At 41.0% G+C, this 20,570-nt stretch overlaps 1 protein-coding gene across 1 annotated transcript in view; it reads right to left on the bottom strand.

The window, feature by feature from the left end:
* PDGFRL (platelet derived growth factor receptor like) overlaps positions 1–20,570 on the bottom strand; it is a 61,024-nt gene that overhangs the window by 6,421 nt on the left and 34,033 nt on the right. Inside the window, exon 3 of the mRNA XM_045879724.3 lies at positions 4,427–4,578. Coding sequence (XP_045735680.2) covers positions 4,427–4,578 — 152 coding nt within the window. The remainder of the gene's footprint in view (positions 1–4,426; positions 4,579–20,570) is intronic.

Genomic DNA, 20,570 nt, shown 5'->3' with positions numbered 1-20,570 from the left:
GAGAGGGAACTGGCAATATATTGAGATACTAAGTCCTTATTCATAGAAAAAGCTAGTTTTTAATGCTTTTCCTTTTTTTGTATAAAAGATTTCACTTCCCATCTCCTTAAAGGAATCAGAAAGGTATTCGGTAAATCAGGCCAATGAATTAGCCCACTGAGGAAGCAGGGAAGGAGACTGATTTCCTTATGTTAAGAGCAATTTTGGGCGCCTGGGTGGCTCAGTTGGTTAAGCGACTGCCTTCGGCTCAGGTCATGATCCTGGAGTCCCAGGATCGAGTCCCGCATCGGGCTCCCTGCTTCTCCCTCTGACCCTCTCATGCTCTAGCTCATTCTCTCTCTCAAACAAATAAAAAAAATCTTTAAAAAAAAGAGCAATTTTACCACCTGTGAACCATCTGTGTCTCTGGAGAAGTTAGCCTCAAAGCCTATGCTTGGAACTGCCCATTGGGAACGGTTCCCCAACACAGCAGAGCCTCTGAGAGCCCAGCCCAGTGAGGATGCTGGCACCTTCACATGTCCTTACTCGCAGCCCAGAGGACCTCATTCCTGCCAAGGTCAGCAGAAAGAGAATTAAGTAAGGACAAGACAAGAAAGCCACCAGTCTCAGGTTCTGAGCTCTGCTTGTCTAACACTAGGCTGGGGAATTCAGTCAGTTTCTTATATCCTCCTGTTTTCCCTGAAATCACTCTCCCTGTACTTTAAGTTCTACATGATGGCATTTGATCTTACAGAAATGAGAGAAACAAGGACTGGCTTGCCCATACGTTCATTCCTTAGGATAGTCAAGGGACTGTGGGTTAGGGTTTTGTTCTTGGCATGGCACATTTAATCCTGTTTTCTGGATGATTCTGTGAGGGAATATTATGGCAATTGCTAAGAGAAATCTTTGAACTTAATCATACTCCAACAATTGTTAAATTGTTTCCCATGTTTTCCCCACCATGTTCCTGAAACAAATAATTATTCTTGGCTTTCTCCTTCACTAGCCCTCTTTGTGCCACAGTCATATGATATTTTTAGGGTGGGGACAGAATTCCTAGACACAACATCAAATGTTTTCACGGGCCAAGAGTTCTTTGGCTATGAGTACCAAGTTCACTGACATGGAGGTCTTTCCCTGGCTCTGAGATAAAGAGGGAACATGTCATGGCTCAGTGAGTCTCCATCTTTTCCAAGGCTTTCTATCAAGCTGGGGGATTTGTGCCACCTTCATGATAAATTGACTTCCAGGCTTAGTTAAGGGGCACCTTGGTCAATGCTGTATCTAAAACCCACATGTTCACACAGAGTTAAGTCTATATGGCGTTGGATGTGTCAACTTAATCTCTGTGTCTCCACATCCCTATTTGTAGAGAGAAGAACCTGGAATAGTAAAGATAGCTTTTGAGCAAAAGCCTTTAAGGAAAACTTCTGATTGGAAGATTTAGAAGCAACTTTTATTTAAAGGTTTTGTAGAGGAAACTGAACCAATAAACAAAGTCAGTAGAATAAGTAAACAACCCAAATTCCAGAACACAAAAATGTGGTCTTACTTCTTGTACTATAAAACAGTCTTTGAAAGAAGTGACCACATCAGTTGCTTTAGCAAACAGAAAAAACATATTTGTAATTAGTAGATCCGATCTACCACCACCACCAACAAAACCTCGCTGAAGTTCATTTAAAAAATTTTAGATTACATGTGACCCCTGCAAACATGTTTGTAGCTACTCAAGTAGATGGCAAACATTACTTTAAGAAAACTAAACACATGGAAATTCAGATTTCCAAAAAAAAAAAAACCTAAATAGGCTATAAATTAAAATCCAAATGTCAACAAATTCCATATTCAGTAAAGTGTTCATTAATGTGGTTTTACTACATATAATTGGTGCCCAAGCCTTTGCTATGAGAAAGCTGGTAAGGTTCTCCTCCTTGACCTGGGTGGTAGTTATGTGCGTATTTTCATTTGAGGATAATTTATTGAGTTGTATACTAATAATTTGTGTAGTTTTCTTTGTATATATCATACTTCAATAAAATGTTAGGGAAAAAAACCCCTCTGATAGCGCCCCCCCATAAAGATTACATATGTAGCAGTTGCTTAATCAAAAACTGCACAAATTAACAACAGTCAAAAAGAGGCTTCACAGCGTTTGCAATCAAACTCTGGGAAACATACAAACATAATGAATGCCAGACGTTTCTCTGTGTGGGTAGCAGGGAAGCATATGTTCTGAAAGAATCAGAGCCAGCAGCAGGAAGCTCAGCTTCCGTAACAGCTCATCTTGGTTTTGCAAACGCACCCATGCCTGAAAAGATAAATGCTAAACCCTTTACTGAAAATCCAACTGGTCTCTTGGCTTGGCGTTGAGAGAAGAGAAAATTATACAACGCATTAGGTCATGTCCCTTTTTGATCCAGGTTTCTTTAAAGTTGAAGTACATATTTTAGCCTTCCTGTGACTCACTAGAGAGCTTCCCATAAATTAGGAATGAGGACCTGGCCCCAAAACTCAAAGAGAGCACTTAACCCTAATGGGACATTCTGCTCAAGGGAAGTCTTCCGTTCAAAATCTCAACTCAAAACCCAGTATTTTAGGAAGATGTGATAGTGCTAATCACGGCAAGACATCTTCATTCTGCCATGTGAAATATGGTATCAGTTCTTGTCCAGAATAACAGGCGCTAAGGGCACGTGGGCAATTCTGCGCAGCACATTCCAGAACGAGGATCACAAGGGATTACCTGTGAACAACTGTTAGCAGTTCTCCTGACAACACCAGTTATGCTAGCTAGTGTCTTTCTGCCTGTTTATCAAGCTACCCATCACCTTGTCCTAGAAATGGATCAGGGCAGTAAGAACATTAGATCCTCGGCCAGAAAAACAGGAGTGGACTCTTTCTCCCCACTACCAGTCATGGAACGCTGAACAAGTCACCTTGCCCTTTCAAGTCTCAGTGTCAGCATCATAATTTCTAAAACAGAGATGGTAAAGTAGCTTCTACTTATTTCCTGAGGGTGTGGTGATAATGAAATGAGATACACGTGACTCCAAAGTCTCAAAGACTCTGCTCACGCATCTTCTTGCTATGTGGGAGGGAAGGGAAATTACATGAGATTTTTCCTAAAGCATTCACTAATGGCCAGGGCCTAAGATCATCTGGGTCACAGTGGCTAAGTCAGTGTAGGTCTGAAAGGTGGAGGGACTCAGGATGTAGACAAAGCTCACGAAAGCCCCTGCCTAGACTCGAAGAAAACATTCTGGCTTCACCTGGAATGCCAAGGCCAACGGCAGCACCAGGGAGTGGCATTTCTAAGATTCCTGAAAGCCGTCCCTCACCTCTGAACCTGTTGGAGAGAACATCATGCCCCAAACTTCAGAGTGTAGACAGCTCTGCTGAGGAAGGAGACCGGCAAGCTATTTTGCAATGCCTCTTTCTCCAAGAGCAAGTTTCACCTGCCAGAAACGTACCCGACACCGCTCAGAGGCTTCCCTCTGACCTGCGCATTTTCAGGCACCTCACTTAGCACAGGGATGGGGCTGAAGCCACACGGGCCACAACCTTTGGGAATCCTGCCCCCAAAACTTCAGCTCACGCTACTCCTAAGGACAAATGTGAGGGGGCCTGTGGCTAAGCCTCCTCTGACTAGGAAGCCTCCAGAAAGGAGGTCATCATGGGTCCTGAGAGCACAGTGACCAAAAGTCTGTCCAGTCGAGCTTTGTGTAGTGACGACCATGTTCTCTGTCTGCAGTGGCCAGGAGGACGGCCACCAGCCACATGTGGCAAAGGGGCACTTGAAACCTGGTGCGTGCCACTCAGAAATGGAGTTTTAAATTATTTAATTTTAAATAATTTCCATTTAAATCTAAATAGTCACACACGGGGGCGCCTGGGTGGCTCAGTTGGTTAGGCCACATGATTTCGGCTCAGGTCATGATCTCGGCTCAGGTCATGATGTCAGGGCACTGAAATCGAGCGCTGAGCATGGAGCCTGCCTGAGATACTCTCTCTCGCTCTGCTCCCCCAACCGCCTCCCCGGCTTGCACACATGTGCTCTCTCTCTCCAAAAAAATTAATTAATTAATTAATTAATTAATAATAAATAAACATCCACCCCTGTTCGGTGGCTGCCATCTTGGACAATGCAGGTAGAGACCCTGGAATCAGACTGGGTTCAAATCCTGGTGCCGCCACTTACCTGTACGACCTTAAGGACGTATTTCATCTCTCTAACCTCTACTTCCCCGTGAAAGCAGCAGAAACGATATTAGGGCTTAGTCTGGAGGCTTCCTGCGAGACTTTCACGAAATGACTGACATAACCTGACAGAGCCTGGCCAGCAGGGGGCGCTCTCATTGTCATCATTCGATACTCGGAACCGTGAACTCCGGGCCAAGTCCGGAATTCTGAAGGCTCCCACCAACACCCCCAAACAGTTGACCTGTGAAAACGATGTAGGTGGAGCCTGATCTGGTCTCGTCCCTCCTGCAGACGTGGCCGTGGCAGAACTGCCCCCAGCAGCTGAACTCGCCCGTGTCGGCCGCCGTGGAGTTGACAAGGGTCAGCTGGCCGTAGCGCTCCTGCTGCTTCAGGCTGCAACGCAAGCAGAGCCCGCTCACACCGGCCCGGGGCGGGCAGCCCGCGCTCCCGGCCCCGCCAGCCCCGCGCGGACGTCCCTGGCGGCCCCCGGCGGACGGCGCAAACTACTGCACGCCCGCTGGCGCAGAAGGGCTTGGAGGGGAGGGGAGGCGTCAGGGAGGGAAGCTGCTTCTAAAAAGGAAGCAATGATGACAAGTATGTTTTATAACTAGAGGGCATTCGGGAGTTGCCCGCAGTAACATCCCTGGTGCGTTGGCCCCACAACCACAGAAACTCCGTCAAAAAGCCTCGGGCAGGTGTTTTGCTTTCAGCTTTTGCTTCTAATGAGTTCATTTAAGCAGCATTCAAGGGGCGCCTGGGTGGCTCAGTCGGTTAGGCGGCTGCCTTCAGCTCAGGTCATGATCCCGGGGTCCCAGGATCGAGCGCTCCCTCCACCCCTGCCGGGCTCCCCACTACTCAGCGGGGGTCTGCTTCCTCCTGTGACCCTCCTCCTGCTTGCGCTCCCCCCCCCAACACACACTCTCGCTCTCAAATAAATCAATAAAATCTTTAAAATAAATAAACAGCAGTCAACATGAATGAAAGCACCCAGTACTATCCTGGATGCAAAATCTCTTGGATCAACAAGGATAAATCTCCGAAGATAAGCTTGGAATCGCTAAGATGCCACATTATTATAATAAAAATAAACACTTTCCTCCCGGGGAAAAAAATGCGTGGTAGCTACGATGCCGAGCCCCAGTTACACAGCCTACGTCTGGTACAGTATTTAGAACTTTGGGGCATTTAACTTTTCCTCTGGCCTCGCTTTTGTTTTCTCATTTTGTAGCTCTTGTATTTTTGTCTTCTTGCATGTGAATATATTTGCAAACTGCTTCAGTTCCTTCTGCAATGAGGAGAGACATAAATATTAGCACTGAACACTATCATTAGCTGATTGTAATGGTAATGAATTGTATCGCATTGTGACAGGAGTCCAGATGTATCATCAATGCAACAGCTGTTCCCCCGTGGCTTGTGAGCCTCCGCATGTGGGGAATGCCAGAATAAATGGTTTTAATATGAGGATGCATCTCAGATATCCAAATGGCTCACCCCTCTGAGAGCCACATACTTTTGATGTAGTTGAGATTCTCCTGTTGTATTTTGCAGCAACATCGGTGGGGTCACCCTGTTAAATTTAGCACACAACAAAATGTCTGGTTGGTTGGTCCTAAACGCAGCCCTGTTCTGGTTCATCACTGAATAGCTGCTTTGCCCACCAGTTCTGCCAAGAGGTGCCTCCGAACTCCCACTCCATCAACTGCCTCCTTTCAACTGAACGGAAATCTCTCCTCCTTCAGGAAGCTTTTAATTAGAATCAACTCTCGCTTTCTCCTAGTGACGTAATTAGCTCCTTTGGTCTCTACCCCTCAGATACCCATGGCTTCCTGTTATTGCAATGGATGGTACAAACTTTGGAGGGCAGGGACTGGGCCATACTTGCTTTATATTCCCTAAGCAATAAATCTGGGCAGAGTACACAGTAGAGATTTCCTAGAAATGAGTGCAGTGAAATGGAATCCACAGGATTGGAACAGGAAAGAATCTTAAAAACGCATCCATCCAGTGATGTATGGAAAAAAGAAAAAAAAAAGAAGAAAAAAAAAAAGCATCCAGCTCCCAGTACTGCAGAATGAAGAAACTGAGTCTCAGAGAGAACTGACTTTCCTGAGACGCACAGCTGGGGGACATGGAGTCAAAAAGTTAAGTCAATTAAGTATATATGGAATAGCCACTCATTAGATAAGCAAATGCATGCAAAGCTCTGCATGCCACACCAGGTTCATTGTATTATTCTAATTATAGCTTAATTACATATAATTGCAGACTAGTAGTAATTATTGTGAAAACCACTACAACAATGACAAATAATACATGCCCAATATTGGAGACAGCACAGCAAATAAAAGAGTGGACCTCAAAGATACTACAATCCAGGTAAGGGGTCAAGACTAATGTACAGGGGCACCTGGGTGGCTCAGATGGTTGAGCCTCTGCCTTCGGCTGGGGTCATGATCTCCAGGTCCTGGGATGGAGCCTGGCATCCCATATCTGGCTCCCAGCTCAGCAGGAAGTCTGCTTCTCCCTCTCCCCCTGCTTGTGCTCTGTCTCTCTCTGTCTCTCTCTCTCAAATGAATAAATAAAATCTTTTATAAAAAAGACTAATGTACATGAAAGGATCAGAGACTAACTGAAAGGGTATTCACAACAAGACCAGTAGGAATTCTGAAAAGGGGTTCATCCCTGTGGGTTGAAGAGGCTGAAGGCAGCTTTGAGGAGGAAGTGAGACAAGCTGGCCTTTTAAACGTGGGGGTGGGCGAGGCAGGGGAGTGAGCTCACTTGCTCAGGAAATCACAGCCCCAGGAGGGCTGGGACCCACACAGTCTGCTCATTTTACTGCACTGCCGTAGCCTGAGTACCCAGTGGGTGGAAGGCACTCACTACTGATTGAGGGATTTAATACATTCATCACAGAGGCGATAGAGGGAGGGGGTTGGGAGTCATGGGGCATAGAGTTGAGAATGGACAGCAGGTTTGGAGATGGAATGTGACAGCCCACCTTAGCCAGGGCAAGAGTGAGGAGAACAGGCATGGGAGAGGCAGGAGGAAGAGGGGGAGGCTGAGAGCCTGTCACTGTGGTGAACAGCCAGGCAAGTGCTGGGCCAGGCTGGCTGTTGGCAGGGGAACGGAAGTAAATTCAAGGCCTGTTTTCTTGGGGGACATATATGACCGACTGGGTATAAGAGGTGGAAGAAAGAGAGAGGTCAGTCATGACCACTTCATTTGTATTTCTATGTGTCAGAAAGAACGGAGCTTTAACCAACTGAGATGGAATCACTGAGAAGAGAAAGGAGATTAGGGTAGGCAAAATTGGAGATTTTGAATTTGTGATGAAGTGTGGGTCATTGAAGTGTGGATGTCAGTTGGATGTGGCAGTTGGAAACACAAGCTGGAGCACAGAAGAGATGAAACAGCACTAGATTTGTATTTGGGGGGGTGATGGTGCCTGGCTGGCTCAGTCGTTAAGCATCTGCCTTCAGCTCATGTCATGATCCCAGGGTCCTGGGATTGAGCCCCACATCGGGCTTCCTGCTCTGTGGGGGGCCTGCTTCTCCCTCTCTCTCTGCCTGCCGCTCCCCCTGCTTGTGCTCTCTCTCTTTCAAATAAATAAGTAAGTCTTCAAAAAAAAATGATTTGTATTTGGGGGAGTCATCTACAGAAGAGTAAGAGGCGAAGCTAAGAGAAAGAATGAACTTAAGAGAAAACATAGAAAAGAGAAGATTGAGGACAAAATCTAGAGCCAAACTGGAGCCCCAACAGGAAAAGAAAATGTGGATAGAAGAGAGAAGAACCAGCAAAGTATCATCAAGGAGAAGGATTCAAGAAATGGATGCTTGAAAGCATCAGATGCCTTTAAGAGAGATTCATGACCACAGACACACACACACACACACACACACACACATTTCATGGGGCAGAATGAAAGTTTTTGTCAATGACCAAAAAGGTAATTTCAGTTGTGAGGATACAGCTGGCTTTCAGCAGATAAAAAATGGAAAGGTGGAGAGAAAATGGAGGTCGATGTCATCCTAGGTGAACCAAAATATCTGACCACATTCCCTATAGAGCTCAGAACGGGGGTACAAAATCAGTATGAAATCAATAAATGTCTTGAGCACCCTCTGTGGACCCAACATTTGCTAGCACTGTAGTGACAGAAAGTATAAGATGCCATTCCTACCAGGAAAGTAATTGGGCACATAAAAATTTAGCACTTGGGAATAACCCTACCACCATGAAATCTGCATGCTGTATCTTTAGCAGGATTGGGGGTGGAAGGAAGGAAATGCACTGGAAAACATTTCTGGATTTTTCCACCCCCTCTTGTATGCAAACAATATAAAACAGGAAACAAATTATTTAGCAGGATTACAGTTTAAATGCCTGGATTTAAAATGTCCATTTTTTCTAATGGTTTCACATAGTCCAAGCAGCAAGCTACCCAAAGTGGTGGACTATGACCTAAGGCTTCTGGGGACAGAGTCTGCACAAAGAAAGGGAAACAAGGATTCACTGAGCCCTGCAAAGAACTGCGAGACACCTCACATAAGGACTCTCCCCTTCTCTTATAACCACTTAACAAATCCCCAGGAATGGAATAGTGGATGGTGTAAAGTTTGGAACAAAAAGAGGTGCCCAAAAATTATATTTAAGACAAGCAGAATTTACCCTAATTGGAAGCAGCTCTGAATATCCCAGCACATCTTAGCCTAGGTCTTTCTCTTCCATACCTGGCCCACAGTGAGCTCGATGTTGGACAAGTCCAAGTTTCAAAGAGTGTTTAAAATTTAGGGCTGTGGGGGGACTGGGTGGCTCAGTCAGTTAAGCGACTGCCTTTGGCTCAGGTCATGATCCCGGGGTCCTGGGATGGAGCCCTGCATCTGGCTCCCTGCTCGGTGGGGCGTCTGCTTCTCCCTCTGCCCCTCCCCCTGTTCCTGCGCTTGCTCTCTCTCAAGTAAATAAATAAAATCTTCAAAAAATACAAGTTAGGACTGTGTGTATGCCTTCCGTTAGGGTCCCACGGCCTTTACAAACAGTCCATTCCCATCAATGGAGGCTTGAAACTTCCAGCATGTTGCCCAGCTTACTCTCTTCTGGGTGGGGGGCGGGTAAGGCCATGTCATGGGACAGAGAAGAGGAGGCTGACAGCTCTCAAAGTTAGGGACAACTGTGGATCTCACCTGGGGCAGTGACCAGGTAACGATGGGGGGGTTCATGCTCCTAACCTTTCCCTAGCCTTGACAAGCCAATGGCAGGAGGTAAACCCTGGATTACAAAATATTAGTTATCAGTCCCATAAATGTTTAATAAGTGCAAATTAAATGGGAGGTTCCAAAGTGGAGAATAAGGGACACAATGTTATCTAAATAGCTTCCTGCTCTCAAGTTCCCCCTATACAAAATGCCATGGAAGTCCAAGGAGGGTAACCAGGAAAAGCTTCGGGCCTGAGAGAGTTTTGGGAGCAAAGAAGGATTTCAACATACACAAAGTAGCAGGCCTGCATTCTAAGGGAAGGAGATCCCCTGAAAAGAGACAAAAGGCACTTTGGTCCATGGCAAAGAGATGTTTGACTGGAACATGGGCAGACAGAGGTCTGTGGTGACAGGCAGCAGTCCCATGAGGCATAAGATCATGGACTTTGTAGCCATACTGATTGGATTCAAATCCCACCTCCACCAAGACCTTCAGACTTCTTACCTGGAGCTCATGCCTTCCAGAGTCTGGCCACATCTACTTCTTCAGACTTAACAATAGCTAACATTTAGGAGTACGAGGCATTGCACTAAGCCCTTTGAATAAGTTCAAGACTTAGAACACTTACACAGAGTAAGTGCTTAATACATTTTGGATAGTGCTGTTATGATGGTCCTCCAGTTCTCATGACCAATTAGGATGGAGGTATATTTTTCCTCTTTTACTGATGAGGACACTGAAACTTAGAGAAGTATCTTGTCCACTGTTTTCCAACTGGGAACAGTAGAGCTTCTAATCCTAGGGTCACAAAGACTCAGCTTACAAATGTTTGTAAATGAAAAGAGCATGGATTTCTATCCTGCTGAAATAAAATGAACCGAAGGAATTTTGACTAAGAGATGGTACCTCTACTAGATTGCAAATCCTATTAAATATGGACACACACATACCCCCCAAACAAAAACATGGAAGATCTGGTTAAATTAGCTGAGTAATATTCATGATACCCCATTTTCTATTTACATGGCTAATTAACAGTTCAGTGAGTAATTGAAGGGAACAAGGGCAGGAAAACAACCAGTTATTAAACATCTACTATATAATGGACAGCACCCAAAGCACACATTACTTTTTCTCAATCCCATGAGGTGATGATCAAACTAATAATAATAACTAAAACTTAGGTAGTGCTTAATATGTGTTAAGCCCTGTTTTAAGCCCTTTATAGATTTTGACTGATTTCATTCATCCTCATAAAAGCTTTGTGAAGTAGGTGCTATTATCCTCCCCAAGTTGTAGGTGAGCAAATTTTGGCCGAAGAGGCTAGGTAACTTTCCCAAGTAAGTGTTGGAACCACAGGAGAAGAATTTGAAGGTTAGTTTAAATAATGTTCCCAGAGCCACTCAACCATCAGAACCCAGATGTTCTGCATTGGAGACCATGTTGCCCCTATTGACATAAAACAGAAGTATAAGGAATAAGGGAAAAAGATGCAATCCAAAATCTTCCTCATTCAACATTCACTTCAAAAATTAATTATTTAGCTTCTACCACATGCAAGGAACTATGCCAAGCATCAAAGGAGATAAAGATTCATGCTTGTTCATATTTCAAGTGTTTGTACAGGGCCTTGTGTTTAAGCTTCTTTTTAAGAATGTGTCAGAAAATAATTGCTCCATGATATTCTGGGAATGGAGCCACATCAACAAAATACAAACCCTGGGAAACAGACAGCTGGTAAAACATATCCGAGTTTCACAGTTTATGATTTTTTTTAAAAAAAGATGATGAAAAGAAATATGTATGAGAATCTAGTAGAGAACCAAATATGCAAAATGAGGAACAAAGTGAATACGGTTTCAATATCAAAACCTAAGCAGAAATATCCCTCCCTCCTTTCTTCTCTTTCCTTCCTTCCCTCTCTTCTTTTTTGTCCCTCCCTTCCCCCTCTCTACCCCACCTCCCTCCCTCCCTGCCCCCCTCTCTCTTCCACCTCCCTCCCTCTCTTTCTTTCTTCCTCCCCCCTCCCCCCCCCTCCATCCCTCCCTCTGTATGTTTGAGGACTATCCAAGGACTTACTCAAAACCCTTGCAATGTAACTACCATATTTCTATGCTAACAACAGATTATGTTAATTTATGTGAATGGGAGTCAAGACTTTCTACTACAATGACTTATGCCAGATTCTTCTATATTTTTAAAAAAGAAGTAATAGGAGTTGTGTGCTGAGAGGAGACACAAAATGAGGAGACAGAGGAAAAGTAATCAAGTTGACAGAGGAGGAAAACTCTGAGCTCACCTCCTCTCAGCACACAACAAAACTACAACAACATATAGAACAACTATCTCTGGGAACAACTTGAAGATTAGCAGAGCAGTTCCAAAACAACTATAGATATAAACAAAAGGCCACACTGAGATAGGTAGAAGGGTCGAAGTCATGTTCTAGTCAGGACCCACACCCCTGACACAGTGAGGAAGTACCCCCTGAGGAGTGAGGGGTTCAAGCTCCACATCAGGAAGCCCAGCCGTGGGCACCTGAAATAGGAAGACAAGCCCCAATAATGTCTTGCTTTGAAAACCAGCAACGCTTAATTCCAAGAAAGCCAGAGACTATAGGAAACCCAAACTCCATTTTTAAAGGGCTTGCACACAAATTACTCGCACTGAGACCTAGCACAGAGGCAGCAGTTTGAAAAGTGCCTGGGTCATGTGTGAGAGAAATTTAGTGACTAATTTTAGTGCAAGGACTGGAGGGGCAGGGATCTGTAGGAACTTTATCTAGAAAGGGAAGTGCTGGTAGGTATCATTTTACTCTCCCTCTATCTACCTGGCCCAGCACTGGTGGGTGCCATTTCTGACACATGGCATCTACCTTGCTAGCACCACTCACCCCACCTCCACATTCCCCCTGTGGACCCACCTGACCAGCAGATGCCCCACCAAAGTGGCTGCCACTCTGCCCTACCCAGGAGGTGGGCTTGGCTAGGACTGGTACACCCCAATGTGATTTCCAGTATGCCCTGCCACATTTGGTGAGCAACCTTGGCATGGACCATCACCCCTCAAAGTGAATCACATCCTGAGAAGGGGGATCCTGCCACACACACCAATGCAACCACGCACACTAGCATAATTACAAATCACAGCTGGTCCTCATAGCTAGCCAAACCAGGGGCCATCCCTGCTCACCAGCAGCCCTGCAGTAGCTATAACCCAGCCATAAGAAGGTGCATACAGACCACACGGGACATCCCTGGAGTGCCTGGTTCTGGTGACCCTGGGGGGATTGCTCTTCTGGGCTCAGAGGACACCTACTACATAAGGCCACTCCTTCAAGACTGAGACATGGGTGATCTACCTAATACAGAGAGTCAGACAAAATGAGGAGACAGAGGAATATGACAAAGTCTTAGAAAAAGAACTAAATGAAGGAGAGATAAGCAATCTACATAATAAGGAGTTCAAAGCAATGGTCATAAAGTTGCTAACTGAACCCAGAAAAATAATGGATGAACACAGTGAGAACTTCAACAAAGAGAAATAAAATATTAAAAAGAATTCATCAGAGCTGAAATTTAAAAAAATACACTAGAGAGAATTAACATCAGATTAGAGGGTGCAGAAGAACAAATCAGTGATCTGGAAGACAGGGCAGTGGAAATCATCCAAGTGGAACAGAAAAAAATTTATTTTAATAAAGATAGGTTTTTTTAAAGATTTTATTTATTTATTTGAGAGAGAGAGTGAGTATGAGAGAGAGAGGGAGCACACAAATGGGGTGGGGGGAGAGGGAGAAGCAGACTCCCCACTGATCAGAGAGCCCAACGTGGGGCTCAATCCCAGGACCCTGAGATCATGACCTGAGCCAAAGGCAGACACTTAACCAACTGAGCCACCCAGGGGCCCCTTAATAAGGATAGTTTAAAAGACGTCTAGACAACATTAAGCATAAAACATTCACATTATACAGTTCCCAGAAGAAGAGAGAGAAAGGGACAGAAAACTTATGCAAAGAAATAATAGCTGAAAACTTCCCTAACCTGGGAAAGGAAACAGACATCCGGGTCCAGGAAGCAGAAAGAGCCCCAAAGAAGATGAACCAATGAGGTCCACACCAAAAAGTTAAATATAAAGAGAGAATCTTGAAAGCAGCAGCAAAAAAGCAACTAATTACAACCAAGTTACATACATCAGCTGATTTTTCAGTAGAAACTTTTCAGGCCAGAAGAAAAGGACATATATTCAGAGTGCTGAAGAAAAAGCCTACAATCAAGAAACTCTTTCTACCCAGGTTATAATTCAAAATTGGAGGAGAGGTAAAGAGTTCCCCAGACCAACAAAAGTTAAAGGAGTTCATTACCACTAAATGGGTTTTACAAGAAATATTAAAAGGATTCCTTTAAGCAGAAAGGAAAACGTCACAGCTAGAAGAAAATTATAAAAGAAAAAATACCAATGATAAAAGTAAATGTACAGTAAATGTAGTGGATCAACCACTTATAACGTTAGTATGAGGGTTAAAAGACAAAAGTAGTAAAATCAACTATACCTACAATAATTAGTTAAGGAGTATACAAAATAAAAATATGTAAAATATGATGTCAAAAACATAAAATATGGTAAGGGAGAATAAAATTTAATGCTTTTAGAATGCGTTCAAACTTAAGTGACATAGACTATTATATACATAGATTGTTATATACAAACCTCATGATAACCACAAACCAAAAATCTGTAACAGATTAAAAGAGAGAGAGAGAAAGGAAACCAAACATATCACTAATTAAAATAATCAAAACACAAGGGAAGAGACCAAGGAAAAAAAAGGAACAGAGAAGAACTACAAAACAGCCAGAAAAAAAATGGCAATAAACATATACCTATAAATAATTACTTTAAATGTTATTGTACTAAATGCTCCAATCAAAAGACATAGGGTGAGTGAATGTATAAAAAAAAAAACCAAGACCCATATATGTGCTACCTACAAGAGACTCATTTCAAATCTAAAAACACATACCGACTGAAAATGAAGAGATTTAAAAAAGACATCCCATGAAAATTGAAATGAAAAGAAAGTTGGCATAGCAATATTTATATCAGACTTTAAAACAAAGACTATAACAAGAGACATAAAAGGGCATTATATAATGATAAATGGATCACTCCAAGAGGATGTAATGATTGTAAATATCTATGCACCCAACATAGGAGCACCTGAACATAAAAAGAAAATATTAACAGACATAAAGAGAGAAAGTGACAATAATACAATAATATTAAATCACTTTAACATTCCATTTACATCAATGGATAGATTATCCAGACAGAACATCAATGAAACATTAGACTACATAAACTTCATAGATACATACAGAACATTTCATCAAAAACAGCAGAATGCACATTTTTTCATGTGCACAGGGAACATTCTCCAAATCCGATGACATGTTATGGAACAAAACAATTATCAATAAATTTAAGATTGAAATCATATCAAGCATCTCTTCCAACCACAACAATCTGAAACTAGAAATTTTCACAAGAATAAAACTCTGGGAAAAAACACAAATGAGGCTAAACAACATGCTACTAAATAATCTGGGTCAATGAAGAAATCAAAGAGGAGATTTAAAAATACCTTGAGAAAAATGAAAATGGCAACACAATGTTCCATAATCAATGGGACACAGCAAAAGCAGTTCTAAGGGGGCAGTTTATAGTGACACAGAGTACCTCAAGAAACAAGAAAGATCTCAAATAAACTATCTAACCATACATTTAAAGTAACGAGAAAAAGCATAAAACCCAAAGTAGTAAAAGGAAGAAATAACAAAAGAACAAAAATAAATAAAATATACACTTAAAATAATGGAAAAGATCAATGAAACTAAGAGCTGTTCTTTGGAAAAAGGAAACAAAATTGATAAACCTTTGCCAGACTCATCAAGAAAAAAAAAGAGAGAGGACCCAAATAAAATCAAAAATGAAAAAGGAGAGGTTAAAACTGACACTACAGAAATACAAAGGATTAAAAGAGGCTGCTATGAACAATTATACACCAACAACTTGAATAATCTAGAAGAAAGGAATAAATTCCTAGAAATATATAGTCTTCTAAGACTGAATCAGGAAGAAATAAAATATCTGAACAGAATGATTACTAGTAATAAAATTAAATCTGTAAAACAAAAACTTCCCAACAAAGTCTAGGATCAGACAGCTTCACAGGTGAATTCTACCAAACATTTAAAGAAGAGTTAACAGTATACTTCTCAAACTATTCCAGAAAAATGGAAGAAGAAGGAATGCTTCCAAATTCATTCTACAAGTCCAGCATTACCCTGAAAACAAAACCAGACAAAGACACTATAAAAATAAAACTATAGGCCAATATCCCTGATGAACACAGATGCAAAAATCCTCAAGAAAGTATCAGCAAGCCAAATTCAAATATACCTTAAAAGAATAATACAATAATTCCACCTATAGGAATAAATCACAGCTACCTATCTGCTTACTGCAGCAATGACTCAGATAGGAAAAGTGAGAAATAACCTGAAATCCTAACAACAGGGATTTAGTTAAACATATTATGGTATTATAGGCATAACACAGAAAAACACTCATGATATGTTAGGGAAAAAATTAATCATAAAACAGTTTATACATGTTGATATAAATATTTTACCTATAAAAATAAAACTGGAACCTTAAACCTAAAGGGGCTAGGAAAAAGAACAAAGTACAAAGCCTGTAGAAAGAAGTAAATAAAAGATCACAACAGAAATAAATGAAATAAAGATTAACAAACAATAGAACAGATCAATGAAACTAGGAGCTGGTTTTTTGAAAGGATCAACAAAATTGATAAACATTCAGACAGACTCATCAAGAAAAAAAAAGACAGAACTCAAATAAAATCAGAAATGAAAGAAATAACAACCAACACACCAGAAATACAAAGGATTATAAGAGAGTTATGAAAAATTATATGCCAACAAATTGGACAACCTAGAAAAAATGGATAAACTCCTAGAAACATATAACTTTCCAAAACTAAATTGGAAAGAAATAGAAAATTTGAACAGACCAGTCACAAGCAAAGAAATTGAATCAGTAATCAAAAAACTAACAAACAAAAGTCCAGGACCAGAGATCTTCACAGCTGAATTCTACCTAACATTTAAAGAGATCATACCTATTCATCTCAAATTATTTCAAAAAATACAAGAGAAAGGAGAGCTTCCAAATTCATTCTATGAGGCCAGCATTACCCTAATACCAAAACAAGGCAATGACACTACAAAAAAAGAAAATCAAAGGCAAATATCTCTGATGAACATCAGTGCAAAAATCCTCAATAAAATATTAGCAAGCCAATCCAACAACATATTTAAAAAAATCATTCACCATGATCAAATGGGATTTATTCCCTGGATGCAAGGATGGTTCAATATATGCAAATCAATTCAACCTGATACATCACACCAATAAAAGAAAGGATAAAAAAACTTGATCATCTCAATAGATTCAGAAAAAGCATCTGACAAAGTATAACGTCCATTCATGATAAAAACTCTTGTAACAAAGTAGGTTTAGAGGGAACATATCTCAACATAATAAAAGCCATATATGACATCACACAACTAATATACTGAATGGTGAAAAACTGAGAACTTTTCCTCTAAGATCAGGAATAAGACCAGGATGTCCACTCTCACCACTTTCATTCAACATAGTACTTGAAATGCTAGCCACAGGAATCAGATGAGAAAAATAAATAAAAAGCATCCAAATTGGTAAGGGAGAATTAAAACTTTCACTATTTTGCAGATGACATGATTTTATATATAGAAAACCCTAAAGGCTCAACAACAACAACAACAACAAAAACCATACTAGAATTGATAAATAAATTCAGTAAAGCCACAGGATAGAAAATTAATACACAGAAATCTGTTGCATTTCTCTACACTAATAATAAAGCTGCAGAAAGAGAAATTAAGAAAATAATCCTATCTATAATTCCACCAAAAATAATAAAAAACCTAGGAATAAACTTAACCAAGGAGGTGAGAGACCTGTACTTACAAAATTATAGAACACTGATGAAAGAAATCAAAGATGGGACAAACAAATGGAAAGATATTCCATGCTCACGAATTGAAAGAACCAATATTGTTAAATGTCCATATTATCCAAAGCAATCTACAGATTTAATGCAATCTCTATCAGAATAGCAACAGCATTTTTCACAGAACTAGAATAAATAATCCTAAAATTTATATGGAACCATAAAAGACTCCAAACAGCCAAAGCAATCTTGAGAAAGAAGAACAAAGCTGGAGGTATCACAATCCCAGATTTCAAGATACTATATAGTTGTAATAATCAAAACAGTACGGTACTGGCACAAAAATAGACATATCGGTCTTTGGAACAGAACAGAGAGCCCACAAATAAGCCTACATTTACATGGTCAATTAATCTATGACAAAGGAGGCAAGAATATCCAATGGGTAAAAGAAATTCTCTTCAACAAATGGTGCTGGAAAAACTGGATAGCTACATGCAAAGGAATGAAGCCGAACCACTTTCTTAAACTATACACAAAACTAAACTCAAAATGGATTAAAGACCTAAATATGAGACCTGAAACCATCAAACTCCTAGAAGAAAACATAGGCAGTTATTTCATTGATATCAGTCATAAAAACATTTCTCTAGATAGGTGTCCTCAGGAAACAAGCAAAAATAAACTATTGGGACTACACCAAAAGAACCACCAACAAAACTAGGCAAACTACTGAACAAGAGAAGATATTTGCAAACGACATATCTGATAGGGGATAGATCCAAAATATATAAAGACCTTATACAACTCAACTCCAAAAAACCAAACAACCTAAAAAATGGGCAGATGACCTAACTAGACATTTTTCCAGGGAAGACATACAGACGGCCAACAGACACATGAAAAGATGTTCAGCATCACTAACCATCAGGGAGACACAAGTCAAAACCACAATGAGGAATCACCTCACACCAGTAAGAATGGCTAGAATCAAAAAGACAAGAAATAACAAGTGCTGGTGAGGATGTGGAGGGAAAGGAACCCTCATAAAGTGCTGGTGGGAAGGCAAATTGGTGTAGCCATTGTGGAAAACAGTATGGAGATTCCTCAAAAAATTAAAAATAGAATTACCATACCATCCAGTAATTTCACTACTGGGTATTTGCCCAAAGGGGGAAAAAAACCATTAATTCAAAAAGATGTATGCATCCCTATGTTTATTGCAGCATTATTTACAATAGCCAAGATATGGAAGCAACCCAAGTGTTTTATCAAGAAATGAATGGATAAAGGAGATGTGGTATATATACAATCGAATATTACTCAGCTATAAAAAAAGAATGTGATCTTGCCATTTGCAACAATACTGATGGACCTAGAGGATATAATAATGCTAAGTGAAATAAGTCAGAGAAAGACAAATACTAGATGATTTCACTCATATGTGGAATTTAAGACATAAAACAAATGAAAAATGAAAAAAGAGACAAACAAAAAACAGATTCTTAAATACAGAGAAGAAACTGCTGGTTGCCAGGTAGGTGGGGGATGGGTAAAAGAGTGAAGGGGATTAAGAATACACTTACCGTGATGAGCACTGATTAACATACAGAACCGGTGAATGATTACATTATACACCTGAAACTAATATAACATGTTAATTATACTCTAATAAAAATAAAAGTGAAGCTGGAAGATTCTATGCTATAGTGTTAACAGTGTATCCTGGGACTTTTAATAACCTCTTCTTTTTACTTATCTATAATTTCTAACTTTCTAAATTATATAAGCGTGAACTATTTTATAATAACAAAATCAGAACTGTAACAAAATCAAAGCAACTTAAACCTCTTACAAAACTTTAGAACAGATACTCTATAAATGTGTGATCAGTGGTTGGCTCATTTGTAGTTTAAAAATCTGGAGGTGAGGTTTTTTTTGTTTTGTTTTGTTTTTATCATGTTGCCTTTCTAGCCTGTGGATTCCAAAAGGCAGGAGCCGTAGAAATTTATTTGGAGACCCCCAAAATCCAGTATATTATTTTGCTCTGATTTAAAAAATTACTGCCAGTTGGAATGCAAAAATGACTGAGGGCAGAGTGACTTTGTTCTCAAATCTGCTTTATTCCTCTTGTGCAGGTATTCCTGTCCAGGCTATGCCACCTCCCTGGAGCTTATACCTGGCTTCCCAGGCTCCTGGATCTCATTCAGCCTCCCCTCGCACCTGGTTCCCACTCTTGGCTTTGCTATTTTTTTCTAATGGCGCCACAACTCCATCTGTCACCCAGACCGAATCTTGATATCAACGACTCTCCATGTTGTTTCCATTCCCTACCTTTTATCAACCAATTGATCCTTCTAGTAAAATGTCTCCTCTAGCCCCTTCAGATGCACTACAAAACTGTCAGATATACTTTCCTAAAAACCATTTTATTATTACCTCCAGCTTTACAGTTAACAGCAGCCCCCAGAGCAAAGCGAGTCAAGTGCGGTCATCTTGGCTTGGTATTCAAGTCTCCCAACACCTCCATCATTTACCCACCTCTCCACACAACCAAACTCCTCACCTACCCCACACACACTGGATTCTTTCCATCCCAGTCTTCCAGCCATCCCTTTCCCACTGAAAGCCTCTCTTATTTGCCATCTGGCCTAACCCCGGTTAATTCTTCAGAGTTGTATTCTTAGAAAGGTCATTTATGTTCAGTGGCATTTGTAAAATGGTGATATTAATAAGCAACAGGCCCAAAATAGAGTCACTTAGGTTAAGTCCCACCAAGACTTTATACCTAAACGAACTGTAATTTCAGCCTCTTCTAGGAGTGGAATTTTCAACCGATCAATCTGGAATTTCCTGATCAGCACTAATGAGGTCATCTGTATGATAAGAACTCCTGCCATTCCCCCTAAGGAAAGGTGGCCATGCTTGAAACAATCCTTTCTCTTCTTTTGCTAATAATGTCCTTGTCCCCACCCCCCTCATTTCTGCTTATAAAAGCCTTCCATTTTGTACAACTCCTGGGAGCCTCTTCTGTTTGTTACATGAGATGCTACCTGATTTGTGGATCTTTGAACAATTAGATCTTTAAATTTACTTGGTTAAATTTTTG

Source organism: Mirounga angustirostris, unplaced genomic scaffold, assembly GCF_029215605.1.
Source record: "Mirounga angustirostris isolate CCGP_5_RB_7025 unplaced genomic scaffold, mMirAng1.0.hap1 SCAF_2, whole genome shotgun sequence".
In the NCBI taxonomy this organism is placed as follows: Eukaryota; Metazoa; Chordata; class Mammalia; order Carnivora; family Phocidae; genus Mirounga; species Mirounga angustirostris.
Note: the sequence above shows the minus strand (reverse complement) of the source record. Positions and strands in the feature narration are given on the sequence as shown.